At 38.2% G+C, this 27307-nt stretch overlaps 1 protein-coding gene across 14 annotated transcripts in view; it reads right to left on the bottom strand.

The window, feature by feature from the left end:
* The window catches only part of PARD3B (par-3 family cell polarity regulator beta), a 1110743-nt gene that overhangs the window by 482648 nt on the left and 600788 nt on the right, over window positions 1-27307 (bottom strand). For all 14 annotated transcript variants that reach the window (XR_014078966.1, XR_014078967.1, XM_081577736.1 and 11 more), the window contains 5 exons: window positions 25474-25560; window positions 19472-19597; window positions 16949-17307; window positions 14176-14315; window positions 12932-13060 (listed from right to left, as the gene is read on the bottom strand). Coding sequence is in view for 12 of the 14 variants with exons in the window: in XM_081577736.1 (XP_081433862.1) it covers window positions 12932-13060; window positions 14176-14315; window positions 16949-17307; window positions 19472-19597; window positions 25474-25560 (841 nt within the window). In the remaining 2 variants the exon portion in view is untranslated. The remainder of the gene's footprint in view (window positions 1-12931; window positions 13061-14175; window positions 14316-16948; window positions 17308-19471; window positions 19598-25473; window positions 25561-27307) is intronic.

Genomic DNA, 27307 nt, shown 5'->3' with positions numbered 1-27307 from the left:
ATCCCCGGAGCTTTATAACCACGTTCTTATCCAGCTGCTCCATATCAACAGCTGGCATGAATTACTGGTAACATTTGGCTAACTGGATAATAAGAAGGATATAGTCCGTGGTTGGTCACAGGATTCCTTTCTCTGTGCTGTTTAAACATGTATATTCAGAAAACGCTTCTTTTTTTCTAGTCTCCAGAAGCCTAATCATGGCTGCAGTGGCCACTAATAAGACATATGTCTTATGCCATGAGAGTACGGCTGGATCTCATGGCTCTTCATCCTTAACTTTGCAAGAGAATGTAATTAGGCCTTGGTTCTCTGAAATGTCAGGAGAGCTGCTTTTCAGCACAGAATGCTCCTCCTTCCACCATCTTCTACACTCCAACAAAACCAGTCTTGTGATAAAACCCATTAAGTATTTTCACTCTGACACCTGGAAGTCATACAACGGGGCAAAATGGCCAGCACTTCCTCCATCTGTTTTAATAATGCTGAACCAGAGCATTTATCATCATCTATTTTATCAAGACTAGATTTTGCTGACAAGGGTTCAGTAAAATTCTTTTAGGTATGAGTACTGCCCAGGGAGTAGCTGATGACTATTAATCCCTCAGGCTTGTGGGTTCTTGAACACATTATAAAAACTGGCAGAGATTAAGAGCCTGGTCTCTTACTACACAGAACAAGTGAGAAGGTGTTATGCTTATCTCAGTGAGGTGGAAGTCTTCCTTTAAAAATATTTCTGATTTTCACAAACAAACATCTTTTGGTAAGGAGCAATATCTCTATGTCTCATTTTCTGCCATTTTTAAAATGAAATGAATGGGAACAACTAAGCGTGGTGGCTTTGTGACAGTACCTGAGGATCACTTTCTTAGGAGCTTTGCAAACTTTGACCTGTGTTCAAAAGAGCAGAATGGGGATGGTAGAGTATGGCCCATGCATTGGGCCAAGTATAGGACACCTTCCCTGTAGCATTTCATGTTGGAGAGAAAGTAAGTTTGTTGTTGTTCAGTCCCTAAGTCATGTCCGATTCTTTGTGACCCCATGAACTACAGCACTCTGTCTATCAGGTCTAGTCCCTTAAATCTATTTGTCACTTCCACTGTATACTCATAAGGGATTTGATCTAGGTCATACCTGAATGGACTAGTGGTTTTCCCTACTTTCTTCAATTTAAGTCTGAATTTGGCAATAAGCAGTTCATGATCTGAGCCACAGTCTGCTCCTGGTCTTGTTTTTGCTGACTGTATAGAGCTTCTCCATCTTTGGCTGTAAAGAATATAAGCAATCTGATTTTGGTGTTGACCATCTGGTGATGTCCATGTGTAGAGTCTTCTCTTGTGTTGTTGGAATAAGGTGTTTGCTATTACCAGTGCGTTCTTGTGGCAAAACTCTATTAGCCTTCGCCCTGCTTCAGCCTGTACTCCAAGGCCAAACTTGCCTGTTACGCCAGGTGTTTCTTGACTTCCTACTTTTGCATTCCAGTCCCCTATAATGAAAAGGACATCTTTTTTGGGTGTTAGTTCTAGAAGGTCTTGTAGGTCTTCATAGAACCGTTCAACTTCAGCTTCTTCGGCGTTACTGGTCGGGGCATAGACTTGGATTACCGTGATATTGAATGGTTTGCCTTGGAAACGAACAGAGATCATTCTATCGTTTTTGAGACTGCATCCAAGTACTGCATTTTGGACACTTTTGTTGACCATGATGGCTACTCCATTTCTTCTAAGGGATTCTTGACCACGGTAGTAGATATAATGGTCATCTGAGATAAGAAAGCCTTCCTCAGTGATCAGTGCAAAGAAATAGAGGAAAACAACAGATTGGGAAAGACTAGAGATCTCTTTAAGAAAATTAGAGATACCAAAGGAACATTTCATGCAAAGATAGGCTCGATAAAAGACAGAAATGGTATGGACCTAACAGAAGCAGAAGATATTAAGAAGAGGTGGCAAGAATACACAGAAGAACTGCACAAAAAAGATCTTCACGACCCAGATAATTACGATGGTGTGATCACTCACCTAGAGCCAGACATTGATCACTCACCTAGAGCCAGACATCCTGGAATGTGAAGTCAAGTGGGCCTTAGAAAGCATCACTAGGAACAAAGCTAGTGGAGGTGATGGAATTCCAGTTGAGCTATTTCAAATCCTCAAAGGTGATGCTGTGAAAGTGCTGCACTCGATATGCCAGCAAATTTGGAAAACTCAGCAGTGGCCACAGGACTAGAAAAGGTCAGTTTTCATTCCAATCCCAAAGAAAGGCAATGCCAAAGAATGCTCAAACTACCGCACAATTGCACTCATCTCACATGCTAGTAAAGTAATGCTCAAAATTCTCCAAGCCAGGCTTCAGCAATACGTCAATCATGAACTTCCAGATGTTCAAGCTGGTTTTAGAAAAGGCAGAGGAACCAGAGATCGAATTGCCAATATCTGCTGGATCATTGAAAAAGCAAGAGAGTTCCAGAAAAACATCTATTTCTGCTTTATTGACTATGCCAAAGCCTTTGACTGTGTGGATCACAATAAGCTGTGGAAAATTCTGAAAGAGATGGGAATACCAGACCATCTGACCTGTCTCTTGAGAAACCTGTATGCAGGTCAGGAAGCAACAGTTAGAACTGGACATGGAACAACAGACTGCTTCCAAATAGGAAAAGGAGTACGTCAAGGCTGTATATTGTCACTCTGCTTATTTAACTTACATGCAGAGTACATCATGAGAAACGCTGGGCTGGAAGAAACACAAGCTGGAATCAAGATTGCTGGGAGAAATATCAATAACCTCAGATATGCAGATGACACCACCCTTATGGCAGAAAGTGAAGAAGAACTAAAGAGCCTCTTGATGAAGGTGAAAGAGAAGAGTGAAAAAGTTGGCTTAAAGCTCAACGTTCAGAAAACTAAGATCATGGCATCTGGTCCCATCACTTCATGGGAAATAGATGGGGAAACAGTGGAAACAGTGTCAGATGTTATTTTTTTGGGCTCCAAGATCACTGCTGATGGTGACTGCAGCCATGAAATTAAAAGACGCTTACTCCTTGGAAGGAAGGTTGTGGCCAACTTAGATAGCATATTTAAAAGCAGAGACATTACTTTGCCAACAAAAGTCCGTCTAGTCAAGGCTATGGTTTTTCCAGTAGTCATGTATGGTTGTGAGAGTTGGATGGTGAAGAAAGCTGAGCGCCGAAGAATTGATGCTCTTGAACTGTGGTGTTGGAGAAGACTCTTGAGAGTCCCTTGGACTGCAAGGAGATCCAATCAATCCATCCTAAAAGAGATCAATCCTGGGTGTTCATTGAAAGGTCTGATGTTGAAGCTGAAACTCCAATACTTTGGCCACCTCATGCGAAGGGTTGACTCATTGGAAAAGACCCTAATGCTGGGTAGGATTGGGGGCGGGAAGAGAAGGGGACGACAGAGGATGAGATGGTTGGATGGCATCACCGACTCGATGGACATGTGTTTGGGTAGACTCCGGGAGTTGGTGATGGACAGAGAGGCCTGGCGTGCTGCAATTCATGGGGTCTCAAAGAGTCAGACACGACTGAGCGACTGAACTGAACTGAACTGAACTACAGCACACCAAGCTCCCCTGTCTTTCACTGACTCCCAGAGTTTGTTCAAACTCATGTCCATTGAGTCGGTGAAGCCATCCAACCATCTCATCCTCTGTCATCCCCTTCTCCTCCTGCCTTCAATCTTTCCCACCATCAGAGTCTTTTCCAGTGAGTCGGCTCTTCGCATCAGGTGGCCAAAGTACTGGAGCTTCAGCTACCTCAGAAGTCCTTCCAATGAATAGTCAAGATTGATTTCCTTTAAGATTGACTGGTTTGATTTCCTTGCATTCCACGGGACTCTCAAGAGTCATCTCCAGCACCACAATTTGAAAGCATCAGTTCTTCACTGCTCAGCTTTCTTTATGGTCCAACTCTCACATCTGTACATGACTACTGGAAAAACCACAGCATTGACTAAAGGGGCTTTTGTCGGCAAAGTGATGTCTCTGCTTTTTAATATACTGTCTAGGTTTGTCATAGCTTTTCTTCCAAGGAGCAAGCGTCTTTTAATTTTTAGGCTGCAGTCACCATCCACAGTGGTTTTGGAGCCCTCCAAAATAAAGTTGTCAGTGTTTCCACTTTTTACCTATCTCGAGGAGGATCTAAAGAGTCTCTTGATGAGGGTGAAAGAGGAAAGAGAAAAAGCTATTTTAAAACCAACATTCAAAAAACTAAGATCATGATATCTGGTCCCATCTCTTCATGGCAAATAGATGGGGAAAACTAAGTGTAACTGCAAACAAATGTCAATAACCCAATCATCTAAGCTTCTCTAAAAGTACCTCCCTTTGGTATATGTCTAAATCTACAAGTTACAAGATGGCACATAACACATTTTGAGCACAATCAAATTGAGTGTGGAAATTTTAAAGCACAATCGAGTTGGGCTTGAAAAAGTCAAGTACAATTGAGTTTGCCTAAATGGATCAGGTGTAATTGAGTTGAGTAACTGGATTGCGCTCAGCACTGGCCCTTTGCCAAAATGAGGGGCACGTGGCCAAAGGGATGCAACTCAATTGGGCCAGAAATTTTCATTGAATACTTTTCACAGAGCAATAAATTGTTTGTAGCATAAACAAAGTTGAAAATGTGATTACTGGAGCTAGTCAGCTATGGGTACTAAGTAATCCTACAGGCCTTATGACACTCTTTATAACTAAACCACTATTTCAATGCTTTTCAAATTTGAGGGAGCATTGGCACCATCTGGAGTGTATGTTAAAATCCATCTTTGGGCTCCACCCCTAGAGTTTCTGATTTCTTAAGTCTTCAGGGAGCCTGAGAATTTCCATGTTTAATAAATTCCCAGGTGGTGCTACACTGCTGGTCTGAGACCATGCTCTGAGGACCACTGTTCTAACAAGTTATGGTAACCAAGACTGAAACATTTTAAAGGTTCTTTAAACTATATTAATATTTCAAAAATGACTTTAATATTTTAATATAAAAGATACTTCTACTTATTATTTTTATGTCTTTACAAATAAACTGTACAACTAGATCATGCAAATGTCTTCATGATCATTTAAATGGCCTAAACTGTCACTTACACTTAAATACTAACTATCCCTACCCCCATTGTCTTATGTGTAATTAGAAGTTGCTAGAGCTCTGATATCTAAGGAAATCTCTGAATATTTTTTGTTTGGTTTAAAATGATTGTAGTAGGATGGATAATGCATTAAATATAGATTAGGTACAGATTAGGGGTAATAGCCAGAGAAGGCGATGGCACCCCACTCCAGTACTCTTGTCTGGAAAATCCCATGGACTGAGGAGCCTGGTAGGCTGAAGTCTGTGGGGTCGCGAAGAGTCGGACATGACTGAGTGATTTCACTTTCACTTTTCACTGTCATGCATTGGAGAAGGAAATGGCTACCCACTCCAGTGTTCTTGCCTGGAGAATCCCAGGGATGGCGGAGCCTGGTGGGCTGCCATCTATGGGGTTGCACAGAGTCGGACACGACTGAAGTGACTTAGCAGCAGCAGCAGCAGGGGTAATAGCTCTTTCAGTGATACTTTTTCTAGCTTTCTGTATCATCTACTTTAATATTTACTGAGCACACAGTGTCCACCAGACACAGGAAATAACAATAGGAGTCAACATTATTGGACCATGTGTTAGCATCTATGTTCAGCTAATTCTCATAACAACTCTACAAAGTGGGTACTATCATTGTCCTTATTGAACAAATGAAGAAATTAAGGCACTGAGAGATTAAGATTGTGAGAGAGGGGTTCACATTGAGGCCATGAGACCCCCAAACCTGGACTCTTAATTGCTATTTGTTCTTAAGGTGATTCAGAGGCATGGTAAGGGGAGTTCTGAATATAAATGGAAAACTAACTGGAGCCTCATATCCCAGACTTGGAGGTTCAAGCAGGCTCTGTAAGTAAATATCTTAATGAATTGAATGGTGAAAGAGAAGGGAGGGGGTGTTGTAAGCAGAGGGAAGTCTCACAGGAAATATTTGGCATGGAGAGGGCTCTGGTAACATCTTAAACAAGTGAAAAAAAATATGGCATGGCTCGAGAGTAGAGAGAAGGAAAAACGGTGATAATTACTGGTTCATAGATCAGCTTGGGAGGCATGAAAGGAATAAAATTCTAGACCAAAAATAATTGTTTCTTCTCCAAACCTGTTTATATATCTTCTATTTCTAGCCACCCAAACTCAAAACTTGGGAGTTTCTGATATGCCTTATCTATTACTCCAACATCTATCAGATGCCAAAGCCGAAGTTTTCTATATCCATTCCCCTCTTCATTACCAATGACTGGGATGTCCTAACTGTGCATTGGAGAGGGAAATGGCAACCCACTCCAGTATTCTTGCCTGGAGAATCCCAGGGATGGGGGAGCCTGGTGGGCTGCCGTCTATGGGGTCGCACAGAGTCGGACACAACTGAAGCGACCTAGCCGCAGCAGCAGCAACTGTGCACTTAAATCTCTCTCATTGAGATGAGCAATGCTGATAACAAGTACCATCTGCTGAATCCCATTGCGTGTGCCTGGTTCTAGGTACTACATACATATCTCATTTAATGCTAATGGACGATCTCTTAAGTAGATAATAATCTGATCCCCATTTTTTTAATGAGGAGTGGGAGTACAGGGAAGTAACTTACCCAAGGCCACTCAGTCAATCAGGATTCAACCTAGGTCTGGTTAGTATCAGATCCCAAGCTCCTAACCATTACATTCTAGTGAATTGCAATAGCTTTAAGCAGGAGTCTAATACTTCTTTGCCCCTTCCAAACACTGCTTCTCATGTTAGCTCCTTGATCAGTAATCTACTAGGGTAGGCTGTTTAGTATCTCCTTGATATATTTTGTATTTTTCAATCTCAGTATTTAAACTTGCTTTTTCCTTCTCTCTTGTGGCTCTGCATTTTGAAATCCTACTCAATCATCAAAATTCTTCTCAAGGACCATTATGTTTTTATAGGTATTTTTGGTCCCCAATTTTGAATCCAAACACTTCAGTTGTATAATTTGATCAACCCACTCTTTTTTTCTTTATGGGCTAGACCCCTCTTGAGGACAGGGACACATTTTATTGACTTTGAAGTTCATCTTACAGAGTCTGGACTACTGGTTGAGTGGAAATGTAGGAAGAAGTAAACAGAAATCACTGTAGAAAGGAGGCAGAAATGGAGACTGTGTCTTAGCCAGGACTCCATCTGAAGTCATAGAACCAAGTTACTTGGAAAAGCTATAAAATATAGCAATGCATTTTGGTTTCTGCACAATTATTTAAATTCTAAAACATAACTCATGCACTTTGGTTTGGGCAGAAAAATCATTCTGAAACAATCCTTCAATTTCTGCTACTTATCCACAAATAACCACTATAATATTCATTCTTCCTTAAGTACCTTGGTTAATTAAGCATGGGGTCATTTTGAATCAAATAGCCAAAGGGAATAAAATAATGTATCAGTTAAATGAGGTTCATCTAAAATTTCAAACTAAAATTCTTGCATGATTCATGACGTTAAATAATTTGACATTTGAGATATGAAGTTTTTATTTAGGAAGAAGATAGAGTAAACCATGAAGTATTAGGCCATGTGTCATTTGCTAAGGTAGATACAGGGACTGGTAAATACTGTAGCGTTGGAATTTCAGCAGCTATTCAGGGAGCCTCCACATATGCCTGCATCATTTTTTTTCTCAGCAAAAGCAATGTTCCTAAGTGAAGGTCAGATCAGCATGACAAACACGGCTAACTTTGGGATCTCAATCATGCCAAGCAGGAGCAACTTGCTTGCTTGAAATACAGTTAATCCCCCTTGCAGAGGCCAGCGCTTAATAGCAGGCAAACTTGGCAGGTAGAAATTATAAATACATTTGAAATTTTCTCAGCTTGTTTTACCCACCAGGAGTTGCTGTGATTTTCAGGATAATTTAAAGATAAGGCAGCAGGTCAGAACATGAAATGTTAAAGAGGTTAACAATGAAATGGCAGAATAGTTCTTTTTCCCCAGTAAATGAAAGGAGACAGCCACATACATGATACATACATGGCAAATAATCCAACGCTCTTTCTCTGAAGTCCTTAAAAATGAAGTCATGGAATACACAAAAAACTTCATTTTTCAGGATTTTTTCTAAATGCAACAACAGCTTTATTTGACACTTGGCAAAAGACAAAAAGAATTTTAGCTATCAAGGACGGGAAAAAATTTGCAGACCATGTCTCTCAGAACAGACCAAACAAACCACTGAATAAGTAGCATAGTTTTCAAGTACAATCACAAACACAGCAGATTTACCTTCTGATTCTATTACCAACACTAATCTCAAAGTCCCTTTTGCAAAAATGTTCCTTGTGTGAACACTTCTTTAATAAACTCTCATGAGAACATCAAAGGATCTTCTGGACTAAGATTCTGGAAAGATCACCTTTGAAGCACAGTTCTTTTGGTAAAGATACTAAAAAGAGCTAAATAGTGATGATGCTATTGTATAAATTCCCTTCATTTGATTTTCAACCCAGCCTGCCGCAGTTGGAAAGTTGGCTAAACGTGCCGTCATACTTGTGACACTGACCAAACTGCTCAGGAAGGAAGGCTTGGACCAGCAAATACAGGAATTCAGCACAGTTCTCTTATGTGGCAAGTCAGGAGAAATGACCAGGAAATGAATGCTGAGGCCTTTGGAATGACAGAGGGTCACATCTGAGAGACCATCCTATATTGGGCCTTCCTGTGGAACTGCTGACCACACGCTCCCATGGCGGTGAGTGTTAAGACTTCACAGGAAGTTAATGATAACAAGGAAGTAAGGAAGATTTAACTGTCAGAAAACAGGCAGAGCAGTGCTGTTAAGAGGGTACAGAGCTCACGAAATAGCATGGCTTAACAAAAGGGAGAGGACAGTTTCTCAGAACAGGAAACCAATAAACAGTTTGTTTTCTTCAAAGGAGACAGAATCAGACAAAAGCAGGAAGTGCTGTCCTTCCTTCATCCTGCCAGGTTTTTAATGGAAAGTCAAGTGGGTGCATCATTCAAAACAAGGGAGAAGAGACCGAAATGATACCACCTTTGCTGTTTTTTGAAAGAGAAACACAAAGATGCATCACGTCACATACTCTTCATTCTGTGCTTTCAAAGAGTCCAATTCTACACTCTGAATGTTTCCCACTGAAAGAGCCCCATGCATGCCACACGTGACCGCTTTATAAACTTCCTGCAGAGTTCCTGCCATTTAGCATTCAAGACAGGTATTTGGGCTGGAAAAATAATATTATTCCATATTTTTCCAAAACAAAGATTCTGGGTCCCCATTACTTAAGTAAGCCTCAAAGGCACTTGCTTTGCTGTGGTTACATATTCCACATATTTAGATAGTTAGAAGTCACATAATTTTTAAAAAGACTATTTGCCAGGGGATTCAAAGAGAATGGATACTAACCACATGCCCTCCAAATTTTGTGTAACATGGAAAATGATGAGAACAGAGAATTTATTTTCACTCATAATCTCATAGTTGCACAATTAATTTAATATGCTCCCTGGTGGGCTTGGGCTACAATGTCACTTTCTGGAATAGAAATCCAATTTCACTAAATTATATTAAATGAGAGTAAAAGAATATGTACAGCCTGCCTGGCTTGTAAATTTGGTTGGTTATACAAGTTTTGTCTGTAATTTGGTATTTCGTACCAGAGTACATTTTAAAATAATGAAAAAGAAAACAATGTTCAAAGTAGTTGTTAGTCCCAGGGAAGCTTGCCCAAATCTATTTACCCTATAATACCTATATAATATTGTGTTTACAATACTGCAGAAGTGATAATGTACTAGAAGAAATAAGCATAGCTAACACACTGAGTACTGACCAGAAGCAACACTAAGAGCTTTGCATGCATTATCTCTTTTAATTGTCACAGCAATCTAATGATACAGATGAGAAAACTGAGCCTCAGAATGATTTTGTGATCTGCTCTGGATCGCACAGTAGGTAGTAAGGACAGAAGTTGAGCTTTAGAGACAATACTAAGTGCTAAGAAACCTAGGCATCTAGTTCTTACTGACTGTGGGCCCACGGACAGCTTACTCAATCACCCTCATCAGCTCCCTTTAGTCCAAAGATTCTATTATTCCATTTGCTAACTTCTAGATGTAACTGTGTTTGACTAAAAATGTATTCAGAGTTCCAAACTGGACTAAGATCAGCATCCTTTCCCTCCTTATTGGGGCGGGGAGAGTGGGGGCTTGGGGGCTGGGGAGAGCTTCTAGGAAGAAGGAATTAGTGCTTTTGGGAATTCTAATGGACATATGGAAAAAGTGTATAAAGAACTGTTCAATTGGGAATGAGGGACTCGTTAGGGCTTGAGTTTCTAGTTGGGATTCTGTTGTCGGGTTCTTCTTCACGCCTATGGGCTGCCTGGGATATTTCTCTTTATATTCAGGATTTTACTCCTCCCAGGACCATCGCTCATCAGAATACAGAGTCAAAAGTTCCTTTCTTGTTCTCCAATCTCTGAAACAAGTATATACTCCTACTGAGGTTTTTGTTTTGTTTCTTTTGAGTTTTTATCACCAGCAACCAAGAATTGGACAAGAAGTATAAGGGCTTCCTGCTATATATCCATGCTGCCTCCTTTGGCCTGGGTGTGTGTTCAGTCATGTCTGACTCTTTGTGACCCTGTGGACTGGGGTCCTCCAGGTTCCTCTGTCCATGAGATTTTCCAGGCAAGAATACCAGAGTGCATTGCCATTTACTCCTCCAGCAGATATTCCGGATCGAGGGATTGAACTCGAGTCTCCTGTATTGCAGGCAGATTCTTTACCACTTGAGCTATCAGGGAAGCCCCTTTTTACATTGTTTCCTTTCACTTTGACCTTTGTAGAAAAAAGATCAAGGTCTTTGGATAAACAAAAGATGAAAGAAAACAATCTATCTGGATTTAGATTAAAAAAATCGACTAGACTCCAAATTTTGACAGCATATCTCTTTAGGAAGAGTAAGGCACTTCAGTGAGGAGATGGGGCAGAAACTCAAGATTCTGCCTTCCAAAGTGGCTGGGTCAACTAGCAGAAAGGAGATAGTAAGTGCATCTACCCCTTCCTATTTTATCATGGATCTTCTCAAAGCATACAACAGGATACAAGGAAAAACAGGTAAGATGATGAAAAAGAGAAGGAAGATCAAAAAGAAACTCCATGGTACAGGAACATAGAAAGAAGAGGTGCCTTTGGCCAGTACTAAGGAGGGTTAATATATGAGCGGTGATTCAGGAAGGCTGTCTATTTAAACTTGTATTTAAACACATGTAACAGAATATTAGACCCAGAGTAGGTGTCTTAGAGATTATCTAGTCTTATCATCTTATCAGTGGGAGAACTGTTTCTAGAGCATCTTTGACAGATGGTGAGGCAGGTTCTGTTTCAGTATGCTAAATAATCTATTTCCTTCTTGGACAGCTCCAACAGCTAGAAAGCACTTGTAACATTATCACTTCCAACCATTTATTTTGGAACAGCCTCACATAGGGCAGGAAATTAGTCTTAATTAATTTTTTTTATCCCCAGAACCTCCAAATTAGTGCACAATGCATGCTCAACAACTTGTTTGTTGGATTAATAAGTAAGTAAATTAATGGACATAAACTATCTGAAGCAACAGGTTAAAATTTACTTTCTAATCTGTACAATAATTCTTTATATATGTGATAGAAATTATCAGTAGTAAAATTTTTTTCAAGTTAACTATACTCAATTTTGTCAACTAACACTCACTGTTCTGATGATCCAACTGAAGGAAAACCTATCATATTACCCATATGTGCCTTTGCCATTTCTTACATAGATTCAAAGAAAATAAAAATTAAAGGATAATTAAAACTCCTTTTTCTCATATCTATTCTTCTTTATTATTAGTCATAAAAATCCTCTGAATTTTCTAAATCATTCTTAAATATTTAAATAATAAATATTATGTGTCAATAGTAAAAAAATAAGAAAATGAAAATCTGGCATAATGCACTGACAATCTGGGTGCATCTCCTTTCAGATATTTTATAAAGATTCTTAATGTTATTGTCATACTGCATATATCACTTCATGCCCAACTTCTTACTTAATAATATATCCTGTACATTCTCTCATATTCTTATTAATTCTTCACAATGATTTAAGTACTTATTATATTTCATTGGAAAGCTATCCAGTTATTTATTTAACCAATACCTCTTGGTTGTACTGTGCTCAATATATCACTGCAATAAATAGGACTGGAGAAAAAAAATCAATGTAGAAGAATTTTTTCCACATCTTTGATGATTAGTTTAGGACAAATTACCAAAATTGTAGTTACTAGGTCAAAGGATACACGTTTTTAATAAGACATGAAGTTCTCTTTCTTGAGACGTCTTTCTCAGGCTTCAAGATGAGGTTAATTCCCTTGTAAGGTATTACTGTAACACTCTGCAATTTGTTTTCATAATCTTCATCACCATTTAAAATACTTGGTTATATTTTAATTTCCTTTTGGACTGCAAACTGTACTGAGGTAGGACCATGAACATTTCTGATGGTGTTTTGCATGGGGCCTAGCCCACAGCACATACTCAATGTGCATTTTATTCAGTTGAATATTGTTAAATTGCTTCCTTGAAGGGTGTTTTTGTATTTGTACACTTGAAGCACTGTTCGCATTTATCCATCTCACTGCATCATCATTCTAAAATAGTGATAGTTCAAATGGGGCAAAACTCTTTCAGTGTGATTCACTCCTTTTTTTTTTTTTTTTTTCCAACAAATTAAGCCTATGACTTAGAACTCATTTCTCAGCTATTATGAATTCAGTAAGTGTATGACGTGCTTTGCTGAAAACTCAATGACTGTGATCTGAACATTACCAGCTCTCGGGGCAGGAAAGTTCCTTCTTGGCGGGCTATGACCAGCGATGCAGTCTCTCCCTGCTTAGTGCTCCTCAGCATGGCCACAAGCTCTTCCTGAGTTCGTCCAGTGACATCTCTGCCATTGACCTAATGCATACAAGCATATAAGCAGCCAAATTACAATACTGCCAGCCCTATCCGCCCTAGATGGTTTTTGAAAGCATGCAGCAAATGGGCTCTCATGATCAAGGAAATTCTGGGAAGCTGAAAACTGAGTATGCGAGTCCAAACCAATCATGTTTATGATACTAGCAATATGCCAGCCATCATTACTATGGTGCTGGACAGTCTCAGACATTCAGTAATTGGCATCAGCAGTTTTTCGCTAAGACATCACATTCTTAGGAAGGACAAATCAAACTGACAGATACCAGAGAATCATTCCTCAAGTAGGGAGGAAGCTGATTTCAAATGCTTAACTGGTACCATTCTCCACTGAATACAAACAGGAGAAATGGATTTTTATCACATGGTCAATTCTTGCAGACATGAGTTTTTGTTATAATTCTACAGCGTTCTCTATGTTAGAAAGTTATAGTCACTAGGTTACCATACGTTATTGGAGATTCTAATTTGGGGCTACATTAATCATTTGAACCATTTTCTTTCATGATCTAGAACTATATGCAAAGCTCTGGTGTTGCTTCCATGCCATGGGCAAGTTAAATGGAACCAGTCAGTTTCCATGAAGATGATTTCTTGAAAGGTAAATTGACACTATATGTAGATAAGAAGATAATACTGTTAAACAAAAATAAATGGAGGAAAAAAAAAAAAACAACAAAACACCTCTTCCTTTGAGTATTCCAAATACTTCTCCATATGCATAGACTGACCTAACACAGACTGGCTCATTCTTAGAGCAGTTTAAAGAAACTATTCTAAGTACTTGGGTGCAACTTTGCAATTCTTAGCCCTAACTGAACATATGATGAACTCATGGATATGACTCAAATTCCCCAGGGACTCTAAGAGGTGGAAGTAAGAAAGAGGAGATCGGAAAAACTTTTCAATATTTGACTCCATATCACTGCCCTTATTGAGGACTTACAAAGTTGGCTATTGATTAACCAGTTTTCTAATTAAAGTCCTTATCTTGTCTACAAGTACACTTTTCAATATAATTAATTCAAAATTTCATAAATTTCATTTACTTGAACACCAAGAAAAATTTTATTGAAGATATTCATTCTAATTCTTACCTCCAAAATTCTGTCCCCTGATTGCAGGCGGCCATCTTTTATTGCTGCTCCCTTTGGTAAAATGTTTTTTACAAAAATGGGTCCCGGACCATGTATGGAAGAATCTCTGGTAACCACAGTGAAACCAAGTCCTTCAGGCCCTAGTGTATAAGACCATGAAAATGCATGATCACCTTCAAATGCATGATCAACTGGAGAAATATTATATTCAATCTTAAAGTTAAACCCACCTAATTTAGACTAACATAGAAAAAGTGAAATGCTGACATTCTATCAAACATCTTAAATATGTTTGTGTTTCTAGTTTTAAATACAGATTACAGTTCTTGACAGGCCATGATTATATTACCATGAATTTAGGATCAATGTAGATGTGTAACACTTTCTTTCATTAAGGTCTTACAAAAAATGTCACATGTTATCCATACACCTGGGAGACTGACTTCTTAATAAACCATAACCTGACTTCACACTTTCTTGAGAAGCAAGAGGCCATCTGACATGTTGGTTTTCAATCAGCTAGCCAGCCCATGGCTCACTCTCCACCTGCATCTCCATTTCTGTGTACTTCATCACATCGCCACATCACTGGTTCCTGCTACTCCTATTCTGTTCTCTTACATCGCCAATCTTTTTTGAGTTTTGTCTTTTTTACTCTGTGTGAAGGCATGCTTAGATTTTTCTTTACCCTAAAGAATCCTTACTTCACTCCTACTGCTTCTTTACTCTTCCATTACCAATGACCTATTTGTGACCATATCAGTCATTTTTCCTATCCTGATCTTTCCCCTTCTCTAGCTTTGACACTTCTCACTAACAATTTTCTTGAAATTAACTCCCCTCTTGGTTTTCATGTCTTTATACTTTCTATTTTTCTACATCTCTGATCACAACACGTCTGTCACTCTTTCTCTTACCCATTGATGTCCTATGTCAACACAGATGTTCCCCAAGGATCTGGAACAACTTGTCCTCTAGACTCTGCCTTGCCTGGCTCCTGGCTCCAACCACCATCTCTCTACAGATGACACCGACATCTCTTTGTTTGGCTCTAATCTCTCTGGTGTCAGTTTCCAGGCTATCACCATGAACATACTGTCACCAGCACTTTAACCTTCACTGCAAACTTCCTTCTCCATCCCAGATCCTGGCCCTTTACACTTAAAATTCGAATTTTTTGTAATGGCATCTCCATCGTGCAAGCTACCTTGGCTGAAAACCAACAATAACTGCAATTCCCTTCTCTTTCTATCTTTACCCACTCAGTGATTTAGGCATAAATATTACACTGGACACCCTTTACTGATCCCTTGTTATCTGCTCTCTTCTTTAGTATATCTTTTTGCTGTCGGATTAATCTTCTTAAAACACAGCTCTGGGATGTAATATCCTTTATTTTTGCATCCAAAGCTTTCTGATGGATTTTTAAGGTCACGTTCCATGTCTAATTTATCTGTCCTCAAAGCACTCAACCCCATGCCTTATACATAGCTGCATAATTTGTATGAAAAGTACAAGTGATGCATTTATATAAAAAGCTTAATTGTGCGTCCTAGTCAATACATTTTCTTCCCAGTATAAAATTCTTGTAGGAGGACAAACTTTTGACTAGAGTATCTTTCAGAATAATCTCTATATCCTGATTAAAGGCATATGTTACATACTTTAAATACATGTTAATATATACTCTAAAACTACCTTGGGATCATTATATTTTCTATTAATTCCAACAGGAATCCATAAAATATTGGTTTCTTTTGAATGAAGTCCTGAAAATCCCAGTGGATTGCAGAAGGTTCAGTGGGTGAAGGGACTATGAGGAGAAGTCACAAAATAAAAGCACAAAAATGCATAAATGTGTATGTGTGTATGTATAATACTGTATAAATATGTATGAACAAACATGATCTAGTCATTGATCTGGGCTTGAAATGGATAAAAATGTTTTGAAAAGATGAAGAAATAAAAGGTTACATATGCTTTTGAAATTAAGAATATTTGAAACATTATTTGCATTGTTGAATTCGTGAAATCACTAATTACTCTGTATTTGCTGAGGAATAATTTTTGCTGGTATAAAACTGTCTTAGAGAATCAGAAACAATAATACTGGCTTTTCAGACTTGGACTAAAGGATGCTTCAAAAATTACTGAGTGAGTGAGTGAAAAGGCTGAGTCGTGTCTGACTCTTTGTGACCCCCATAGTCCATGGAATTCTCCAGGACAGAATTCTGGAGTGGGTAGCCTTTCCCTTCTCCAGGGGATCTTCCCAACCCAGGGATCAAACCCAGGTCTCCCACATTGCAGGCGGATTCTTTACCAGCTGAGCCACCAGGGAAGCCCAAGAATAGTGGAGTGGGTAGCCTATCCCTTCTCTAGCGGATCTTCCTGACCCAGGAATTGAAGTGGGGACTCCTGTATCACAGGTGGGATTCTTTACCAACTGAGCTATCAGGGAAGCCTAATCTCGCTCAAAACAGAGACAACTGAATTTCAGTGCCTATTTCACTCTGCTCCTATCAAGTTTGTAATGGTTTTATTTGTCTTTATCATTTTCTTGTTTCAAATAATCTATACTCTCCAGAAAAAAAAGAAAAGAATAAGGAAGTACTACAATTTCAAGAAATTTAAGTTACTGCAGTATACACTTCAATCTATCCTTTGATTCAATTAAATGAAAGGAGAATTAACAAAATTAGCCTTAATGTATTTCTCTTAACCAATTTTACATGTTACAATAATGGAATGCTATTAAGCATAATTTAATAATTACCTTTCTTTAGGTCAATCTTAATTTTCTTTGCATTCTTTTTGCTGCCAAACCCCATGAGCGGGGAGAGTGAGGGAGAGGATGGTTTTCTACCTAGTCTTGGTACTCGGGGGCTCTTGCTCTGTTGCAGAGAAGTTGATGCATCTTCTTCAGGACTGCTTGTTCCTGTGAGATTTATTGTCTTTATTCCTGATTTTCCATGGACAGGAGGCGGCTCCTTTGTTCTCAACACGCGATCATTGTTGCCAAAAATGTTAAGAGGTCCAATGACTGATTTTTCATACTGTTCCCGGTTCTGAGGTGGAAGCACGCAGAGGAGCACACTTGGAGATTTCATTGCCTGACGGAAGAGGTCTTGAGCCCTTGAAAGACAGTGAATGTATAGTGATCCTATGTCCCAGAATGCTGTCTAAAGCACCCCGAGTCACAGCTATGGGAGCAGCCCAGGAGCATAGGCACAGGAGGTGCTCTCACCGTTACTACCAGTATGACTTTGCTAACTATGTGCTAGTTACCACGTATGGCCTGCTCATGGGGTGCCACTGCACTGGGCTATGTGGGCATTATCAACATGCATGATGCTCTCACTCAGTTTTCTTAACAATGATGTTAGGTAGGTCTACTTAGGTCTTATTTTGCAAAATGAAGAAACTGAAGCTCAGAGAGATTAACTTGTCTAACGACCCACAGCTTTTAAGCATTTCTAAATCTGAAATTCTATCCAGAAGTGTTTACTGAACTCAACATAAAAGGAAGCTCTAATTTTAAATGGAAAGAAAAATTCTTTGATAGTGGTCATCAGAGTATCATTTGGTTTCCTTCTAGGACTTTATTCTGAAGGACAGGTCTTTTCTAATGTGGATTGTGTTCAAGAAGCTCAATTTTGACACAGACAGTTCTGCATGGTGACATTTGGTAGGTATGTTGGTTGCGCCAAATATCACAGTGGACTGTCAACCCAAAATGCATACTCTCCGTTATTTATTTTACTAAAGAGTACCAGCAATTTTTATTCTTTTTTGTTTTAGCACTTTGCGCTTTTCTTCAAATTTCCTGCTACTTTTTCTTTCTATCCCTCCTTATACCTTATGACTAGGTAAAACAACAATCTTTCCCAGCTTTCTTATCAATGAGATGAAGGGCAATAGGGAATCTGGCTCAGTTGGGAGGCAGTGACATTTTTGTTCCATTTCTCTATCCTATTTCTTGAAACTCAGAAGTGATGGAGGGAACTCAAGCAATTATCTCGTGACCATGAGATAGCTTAAAGATAGTAGCCACATAAGAAGGATGGTCCAGCAGAAAGATGGAAGATGCCTAACTCATTGGTGATGGTGAGCCCTCCAAACCAAGTCTAGACTGCCACCTCCACACTTACTTGTCCTTAAAAAAGGTAAATTTTGTTTAAGATATCTTTAGTTCAGGTCTTTGTTACTAGCAGCCACACCAAATAAAACTTAATCACAATTCCAACTGCTATCTAAGCTCCTTCTCACCTTATTAATGAAGAGCTTACATTGATAGTGGAGAAGGGAGAAGACTTCATCTAGACAGCCCAACTCCTCTGGTAGATTCTTGACTAGGATTCAATTCCTACTCCGGATTGAGTTTTTATAAACCTTGATTTCCACCTCAATAATACAGGGAGTAATGTCTGCTTTGCATTACTATTAAGTCTTGGCAAAAAGCACAGTGATATATAAAAATAATATTATTGATAATAATTATGATTTTGCCTATTATTCATTATTTTCAGAAATAGTCTCCAGAGGCTTCATTTTTTCCTACATGAAGCAGCCAGTGCCCACTGCCACTCCATCCACAGCTACTCACCCTTTCTACCCAACATCATATTGGCAACTAATGGTCACAGAGAAGACTGAGCTGTTTTTGTTTGAAACAATAGAGTTCGATGATGATTACTAAAGGGTATTAGTAATTAGTCCCTTATTCCATTGCAATGCCAATAAACATTTTAAAAAGCATATGTACACTGCTGCATATTCTAATTCTTAGGTATAAAGACCTATTCCTATAACATTTCACATGCAGAGAAATAATTTCTTGAGGGAGAGTATTTTACATTTTTTTCATTTGTTTCTATTATTCATTGAGTCCTCATAGACATCTCTCACAGATATTTAGTTTAAGGAAGACTGCTGACACCAAGTAAGTTAATTAATAAGCCAAACTAACAGTCTGTGAAAAGAGTCATTAAATACTAGTCTAACTGACCCATATCCCAAGAAAAACAAACCCATCTATTGATGTCACAGAAAGACAGCCAGGCAGAAGGCTTGCTTCGTTCTATACTTTGTCCTTCTCTGGGTTGTCAGGGACTTATTTATGCAGGCCACCCCTGAGTATGCTCAAACACAGGAGGCATTTGAAAATGGATGTTCTGGAGTCAAAGGGAAGTAACCAGAAATTATACCTACAGTTTTGATCATAATGAGTACAGTGATGAGTATAATAAGCATTTTATGAATCAATAAAGTAAAAAAAAAAAGAGAAAAAAGTGCTTACTGAGCAAAGGTTTTGTCTACGAGGTCCACATTGTTGATTTTTACAATACATTCATTTTCGTGAAACAGTCCCTCCCGTTTGGACCTGCTGTTTTCTTCAATGCCACGAATGAAGAGTCCTAGAATCCTGAATGCAACATTTAGATTGAAGAGAATGACTGAATAATAATATGCAAGTTGTTTCTCCACTTGCAGCTGTTCAGAAATAAGTACTAACTCCTCCTTATGAAAGAAATTATGCTTTACATCCAGGCAACTGTTTGTTATTTAAAATCTTTAGTAAAACACAAAACAAAATCAGAAAAACACACATACCCTCACAACTCACTAAAAGAAGAAACCACCCCCCTCAAGACAAATATACATAAACACCAACCCAGAGCACATTGATCAATAGCTCCATTCCTCACGCTTTGAGTAAACTTAGAAAAGGCTAGTGTCGCTTAGTGGAGTTGAGGACACATGGGATTCGTGGTTTAGAGAGGGCATCATAGAAGGGTTGACTGTAATAAGTAAGTTTGAGTTGGTGTCAAGGGAGCACTTGACATTTGATAACAGGAGAGGATTAGGTTTCACAATAGTCTTTTTGCAATCTTCCTACCTCTTTTAATAATATGCATTTTAAGAAGAAAACATTTAGCACAGACCACATTACTCAATTTAGAAAGAAGTTTGGTCCCATATGTTCGAGTCACTGAATAAAGTGTATGTTGAGTGTTCTCTATGCCCTTTGGATGGAGGGATATGAAACAGGGCTACAGGACCAGAATGACAGTTCAGTACAGGCTTGGAGTACAGGGGAAATTAAAAACAAAAAATCTGGAGCTATCAATAGGCCGAGTCTTCATAGAAGAATTTGGGACGAAAGTAGGATATAAACTGGATCAAGAAAATGAATGGAATTTGGATAGGAGGAGACAGAGAACACGTGGAGACAGGGGTGACTGGGTGTGTCTGTGTAAGTGGAGCAGGGTGGGAGCTCATGCTGGATGGGGAGGCCAGTGCCACGTGGAGGGGCCTTGAACACTAGCTGATGGACTTATCTGATGAGGCTGGAGTATCCACACTTCTGAGACAGTGGCCAGATGAAAGCAGGGGTTTGGAGCGAGTTGTCTAAAATTTCAACCAGGAAGAATCTGCATTCAGAGAGGATACCCCAAGCCTATTGGTGCCTTGCAGCTGTGGCTTAAAATAGGAGGAAGGAGAAGGGAGTTGGAGAAAAAGAACAGGAGAAAAGAAAACTACAGCATTAAGAAGAAACAATTTTGTGTGTATATGTGTGTACTTGGATGCATCTATTACATACGGGTAGCATTTGAACTGAAAACTAAAAGAAACCAAACTTGTGTATATTTTAGCCAGTTCTCATGTGAGAGATTTCCCTGTTCCATGTGGCACGTAAGGGTCCCAGGTTTCTCAAGATAAGACAGACAGATACATCTTCCATGAGGAGTCTGCTAGATGTAGAAAAACCTCAGCCTCCTCTTCCCTCATCCTTTTGTTTTCCTACTTTGTCATACTCTTCCATACAGGTGTCTTACATGCTATGGCATATTCCCTTTGCATTAAGTCAAATCTAAATAAAACATGAGCACATCTTATGCATGAATAGTCAGGTCCGCCATGGAAAAAGAGGAGTCTTTAATGAAAATGGAGGAGGAAACCATCTTCCTGTTTGGAGCTGCCACAGGGTGGGGCCTCTGCCTCCAGGAATTCAGTTCATCTGGTGAGCCCACGTCATCTCAAGAAGGCCAGGGGAGGGGCAAATGCAGGGCTATTTAGATTTCTACTCCAAAACAGTTAAATGAACACTGTAGGCTGACACATGAGAGAGCAAACAGTCACACCACCTCCTGAGGGGAAGGCACTGGGTCACAAGCCAAGTGTGCACTGACGTTTCATTTCCGAAGAGTTGACTCATTGGAAAAGACCCTGATGCTGGGTAGGATTGGGAGCAGGAGGAGAAGGGGACGACAGAGGATGAGATGGCTGGATGGCATCACCGACTCGATGGACATGGGTGCGGGTAGGCTCCGGGAGTTGGTGATGGACAGGGAGGCCTGGCGTGCTGCGATTCATGGGGTCGCAAAGAGTCAGACACGACTGAGCGACTGACTGACTGACTGACTACTATGTGATAAAGAATCTGAGATTTAAATTGATAGTTGTAAGGTACTAATCCCACCTTAAAATCTCGTAGCATAATATTAAGAATTGAACTATTTGACATGTCAAAAAAAAGGAAAGAAAGAAATAGAACAAAATAATGTTTTTCTCCTAAATTAAAGAACTCTCTAATAGTTCACATTCTGGATTTTTGTTATGGTGGATTCACAATAACACGATCCATTAGGAGGCTCACATGTGGTTACAAACTAGTTTATGTAAGCGATATTTTTTTAACAAGCATTCAGGTCTTCCTTTAATTTAATTCAGTACATCATCAGTCATGTAATGTTGCTCCCTAGGATTTAATTTCACATTTTGGGAGATGAATTAATTCTTTCAGGCTACTGGGTTGCAATTTAGCTGGCATATTACAGCTGGAGTATGCTATGTAAACCTCACTCATCTAAATAACCTAACTTTCCATGAAAAATTTATTGACAGAATAAGCCCAACTGTAAAACCCATGTGTCAGAGGTAATTTTGGTTAAATGTAAAACTGACTGATTTTATTAGTTTGGTCCTTGGCAACAAACCACTCCTGCCTTCTTTATTCAATGGAAGGGGTGGATTCCCTCCAGTTTGATTTCATCCAGACCAGTATGAGAAGGCTCAGAAATGAGGCTCTCTTTTTCCTCTTTGTCCCTGATGGGTGGGCTGCAGGGAGCAATCTCCTTTGCGACCAAGACTCTTTGAGACTTCAAAATTAATGCTGTGGAAGAGTTACAGGCTGAAATGAACAAACTAATTTGCATTAAGGAGCACTGATAAAGGAGGCTGAAGTCCACAGCCCAGCAAAATGAGAGGTGTGACAATTGCTTCTTGCCCTTCTAATAATCATGTAGGCACAAACCTACCCACTGCTTACCTCGTCCTTTCTCCCCACAGTATCACACCACCTCGGTCGCTCACCAGCTTAGACTTTTTACCTGAGCATATCCTCTCCTCACATTATATGTCCCTCTTCATCCATTCCTTCCTTCTTCTGTTTCATATTTAGCTGTTTTTACTGTGAAGCAGGTATACTATGCTATCTTTATTTACTGACAATTAGATTTCATGTTTTTAACTCTAAGATAAATCTATACATATATATATATTTCTTTTTTTAATGAAATCAAGTTGCTTTTTACTTGCAGGGACTCTAGGTGTTTTTTCTTTTGCATTTTTTGTTTTTATTGCACAAACCAATTTTTCCCCATTTAAGCAGCATTCTGTACCCCAATGAATCCAACGAGGCCTTGTCTAGTATAGCAGTCAATGTGTTATACTCAGGGTGTTCTAACTTTGATTAGGGATCTTATTCTACAACAGGTGTGGCTCTATTTTTGTAAAAGAAAAAAAAATAAAAAAGAAATTAAAGGCAAAGCCAATTACAGTAGTCTTAGCAAATAATTAAATGTAAATTCTAATTTAAAATAATGACACAAACCAATAAATGGAAGGAAATTAAGAACTAAGTTACCACTATGACCTTAACTCCCCCCACCCTCTGTGCTCACACAGGGTGACCATATGGCATGATGAAGTCAGACACTTGTCTGACACGCTCTATATGCAGTTGCTTCTAGACACATGGGTTGAGTTAAGTGTGCTGTTTCAGCCTGTACTCATTACTTCTTAACTTTTATTGGCTCATGTCTCCATTTCCATATTATTTTTTTATGTTTTTTAATTAAATTTCCTTTCTGTAATACTAGTGGATAGCAAAAAAAAAAAAAAAAAAAAAATTATACAATCATTTCACGAAGTTACTGAAAAGTTGACCATGAACTTATAAAAGTTCATTTCTGAACCAGGCTTTTCTGTTTTAGACAAAACAGTAATAATCCTAATAATTTACACATTCATAGGTTGTGTGTTTTACAAGGAGTGTTCATATTTTTAATGCCATTTAATCCCCACAATCTTGATGTAAAGTAGGTATTCACAAGAGGCAAGTTTAGGGGACTTGCTCGAGGTTATACAAAAGGGAACACTGAGATCCAAATCCAATTGTTTCAAGTCCAAGTCCAATATTCTTCTTCCTGTTCTACAAGGCTTATGGTAGAAATCAGAACCAGGAAGGAGCAGGGAGCAAATCAATACACTGTAGTGTGTTTTCCTCATTTGAAGTGAGAGAAGGTGATTTCTGGTCTAGAGGGTCAACTTGTTTTCTGAACGACTGAAATTGAAGTAGGGTGACTGTCATGTTGTATATTTCTTCATGGTTTGAAAATTGGGATGATCTTGTGTTCTATTCCAGCTTCATTAAGCTAAAGGGCCTAGTAATTTAGCCACGCTGGTATTTCACAAAGCTCTATCAGTACACTTCTGCCAAAAGCCATTAGAATTTCTTATGACAACTGGGTAAATACTTGCTCTGTCTATCAAAAACAACCTCAGCTTGTCCTGTGCCATAACCCATAACATTTATAAACACGCTTATTAACACACACAGGAAGTGAGATAATAAGAGCCACTAGCTTTTCAGTTCATTTGTTTTTAGGGGACATTCATTCCAGCAAGAGCTTGGCATCAGATGTTATTTGCTAAAAAAGGTGATGACTTTGCAATTACAGGTAGCAGATGGCTACCTGCTGAAAATGATGCCAACCAAAATATCATGACTAAATCTGTTCTTGCCACTATATGGCAGACCAAATTGAATAAATATTCAGAACCAGTAAATTAATACTATATAACCTTTGGGGAAAGTTTTGTTCTAGAAAGAACAATGGAGTGAGGACAAGTCAGGAGATTTGGATTTTGTATAACCTTGAGGAAAATCAACTGACTTTTCTGGTCTTTGATCACCTAAACTAAAATCAGGTACTTTGCCTTTTTAATGATACATTTGAGAAAATAAATTTAACAAAATAATTTAAATCATGTCAAACAGGGAGAAACTGATTTTCTTTAAGTTTCTGACAGCCTTTGTCAGTATCAATCTGGTCCTAAAGGTAACCATTCTCTTGAAAAATAATATAATATCTAATACTAGGTTGTTAAAATGGTACTAACATTAACTCTCAGGCACACATTTTAATTCCCATCAGTAAAACAAGTTTTACATCCAGTTAGTGAGGAGTGAGTGAGAGTCATTCAGTCGTGTCTGACTCTTTGCGACCCCATGGACTGTAGTCTGCCCGGCTCCTCTGTCCATGGAATTCTTCAGGCAAGAATACTGGAGTGGGTTGCCATTTCCTTCTCCATACATCCAGTTAAGTAGACATGAATTTCAAGAAATGGTGACACAATAATATTACCATTTACTAGCATGAATTTATAAACTTGTCTTTAAAATTTCAAAAGGATCTGTCAAATTATTTTTGATTGATTACATTATATTTTAGGACAAAATAAACAGAATAAAGGCATTTTGCTACTTAGCTAAATCAGAATATATTGAATTTCTGATATATACTTAGAATAGTAAAATATTTATAATTAGAGGTTCCATAAACATGAAGAAGACGAAATATCAATTTGGAGTTATTATATTTCTTTTAAGTGCATTTTTGAACATTAAAAAATTCAGTTGCTATATTTGTCTAACCACATGTTAAAGTCTTTCCACAATTTCTGTTTATATGTGCTACTGATAAGAATACTTTAAGAAAGTACTTCTTACTTAATTGTAAATATCGAAAACATAATTTCTCTTTCATTGTATCCTAGAAGTAAGTGATATTATTTTGTTTCTAACAAATAAGTGGCCAATAGAAGCATGTACTGAGGTGTCCATCTAAATAACAGAGACATACACTTAATCCTCTTCTGAAAAATGTTTGGGAAAATGAGCTCAAGTCAAGTTTTTCATTAGCATGAGATTCTGATATAAGGAAAACATCTTACCTTCCACTCAGAGATGAAAAGAAAGGCACTACATGTATTCCCAAGGGGCCTCCTTCCCCGGAAATCTCCACCGTTCTTGTCATATCACTGGGACAGAAAAAAGAAAAAGAGAGTACAAATGAGTCTTTGCTAAAACAAAAACAAAACAACAGATGTGGCATATTAAAAAGAAAACCAAAAAAACTTCAGATTTTAATAACTACTGTAAATTTAACAGCAGAGATGAAATCAAAGGAGTACATGATTTGCTGGGATGTTCAGAAGATCCAGGAAATAAAATGCTTAAAAGGCTATCTGATTTCTTATTTTTTCTCCTAGAAGAGGAACAAATGGAAATGACTACCTACAAAAATAACTTCCTACTTAACTTAATCTGCATAAATCAACATATTTAAAAAGATGTACGTAAAAATGAAATTTCTCCCTCTTGAGACACACTTGAAAATTACTGTATAGAGGATAAAATACACGGAATCAAGCATATCTATGCCTAAATATAAAGTATGGCTTTTCCTACAGAACAGAGGAAAAATTAAATAAAATATGTACTTATTAGAAAAAGCACAAAATTACATTTTAAACAACCGTGAAGCCACAGTTGGTAATACATACGGGCATGTTCAAAGCATTATAAATCAAAACTTGAACTAGCCTTTCAATAAGGCATCAGATGTATTCAATAGAACAATTCCAAATTTTCACCTCCTACTTTTTTTTCTAGAGGTATAAAAAGAAGTTGCAAAGCCTGGATAAAATGTATTACAGAAAGAAATAGAAAGCCTGACCTGCCTAACCTACTCCAGATTAAGGAAAAGATGAGCCAGAAACATTAATGGATAGTGTATATGACTGAAATATACAAGGCGTCATGAGCTCTGGAGTAATAGAAAGTGGAACTAACAAGTGTTTATAAGGATGAAAAATAATAACCGTGAACAATTATTGGCTCCTTTAATCCCAGAGAGAGAAAATAAAATTGCCAGAGGAAAATGATAAAGTTGAAGCAAACATCCCCATTATTGAAACTGTAAGCAGGTCTCTATTGTTTCCTATTTACATGAAAATGACCTGAAACTAGATGTCAAATTAAGAGCTACAGCTGCTACAAATACTTTTCTGCTCCAAATTGAAAACGGGGAAATTTTGGCTCCTTGCTGGAAAGTTGAGAACAGCATTAAGAACGCAAAGTGCATGATGAATTCACTCTGCATGAAGTACTCCCTAAATTATCAGCAATCTAAAATAAATACATTAAATATATTCTCATCAGTGGATTAGGCTTATTTTTAATGTGTTTTCATTGCAAACCTATTATCATTAAGAACTGCAAAAAAGAGCCCGTTAGCTTCCAACATTTATGGAATATGATGGAATTTCAAAATTGATAATAAATTTCAAATGAGTTTTGCTCAGATATTGCTGATACATTTAAAATTTGTTCAGTCAAGCAGGTTATAACAGAAAAAAAAAATCTTAGAGTACCAGTATCATGGAATAAAATATATTCTTCTCTATACTTCCTGTGTGAGCATAGATACTATATGAATATATGCATATGAAATACTATTGAATATATATGGGTATGCATTATAGGTCCTGAATATAAAATGTCTGGTGGGAAGAGAAGATTCTGTACCTTTCAATGGACCATAAAGAAATAACTTTGATATAATAACAGATTTATAGTGCATTTTTAGGTATGTGAGGAACACTAAACCCAAAACATTCACATTCTAGGGTTACTATAGTGTTACAAAGACTTTTAAAAACAGACTAAAACCTTGTTTAACCATTGAAACTTTATTATCTCTACCTTTTATAATATATTTTTACA

The sequence above is a fragment of the Giraffa tippelskirchi genome, chromosome 3 (assembly GCF_054371585.1).
Source record: "Giraffa tippelskirchi isolate mGirTip1 chromosome 3, T2T-mGirTip1v1.2.pri, whole genome shotgun sequence".
In the NCBI taxonomy this organism is placed as follows: Eukaryota; Metazoa; Chordata; class Mammalia; order Artiodactyla; family Giraffidae; genus Giraffa; species Giraffa tippelskirchi.
The sequence above is the reverse complement of the archived record's forward strand: the minus strand, read 5'-3'. Positions and strand labels throughout refer to the sequence as shown.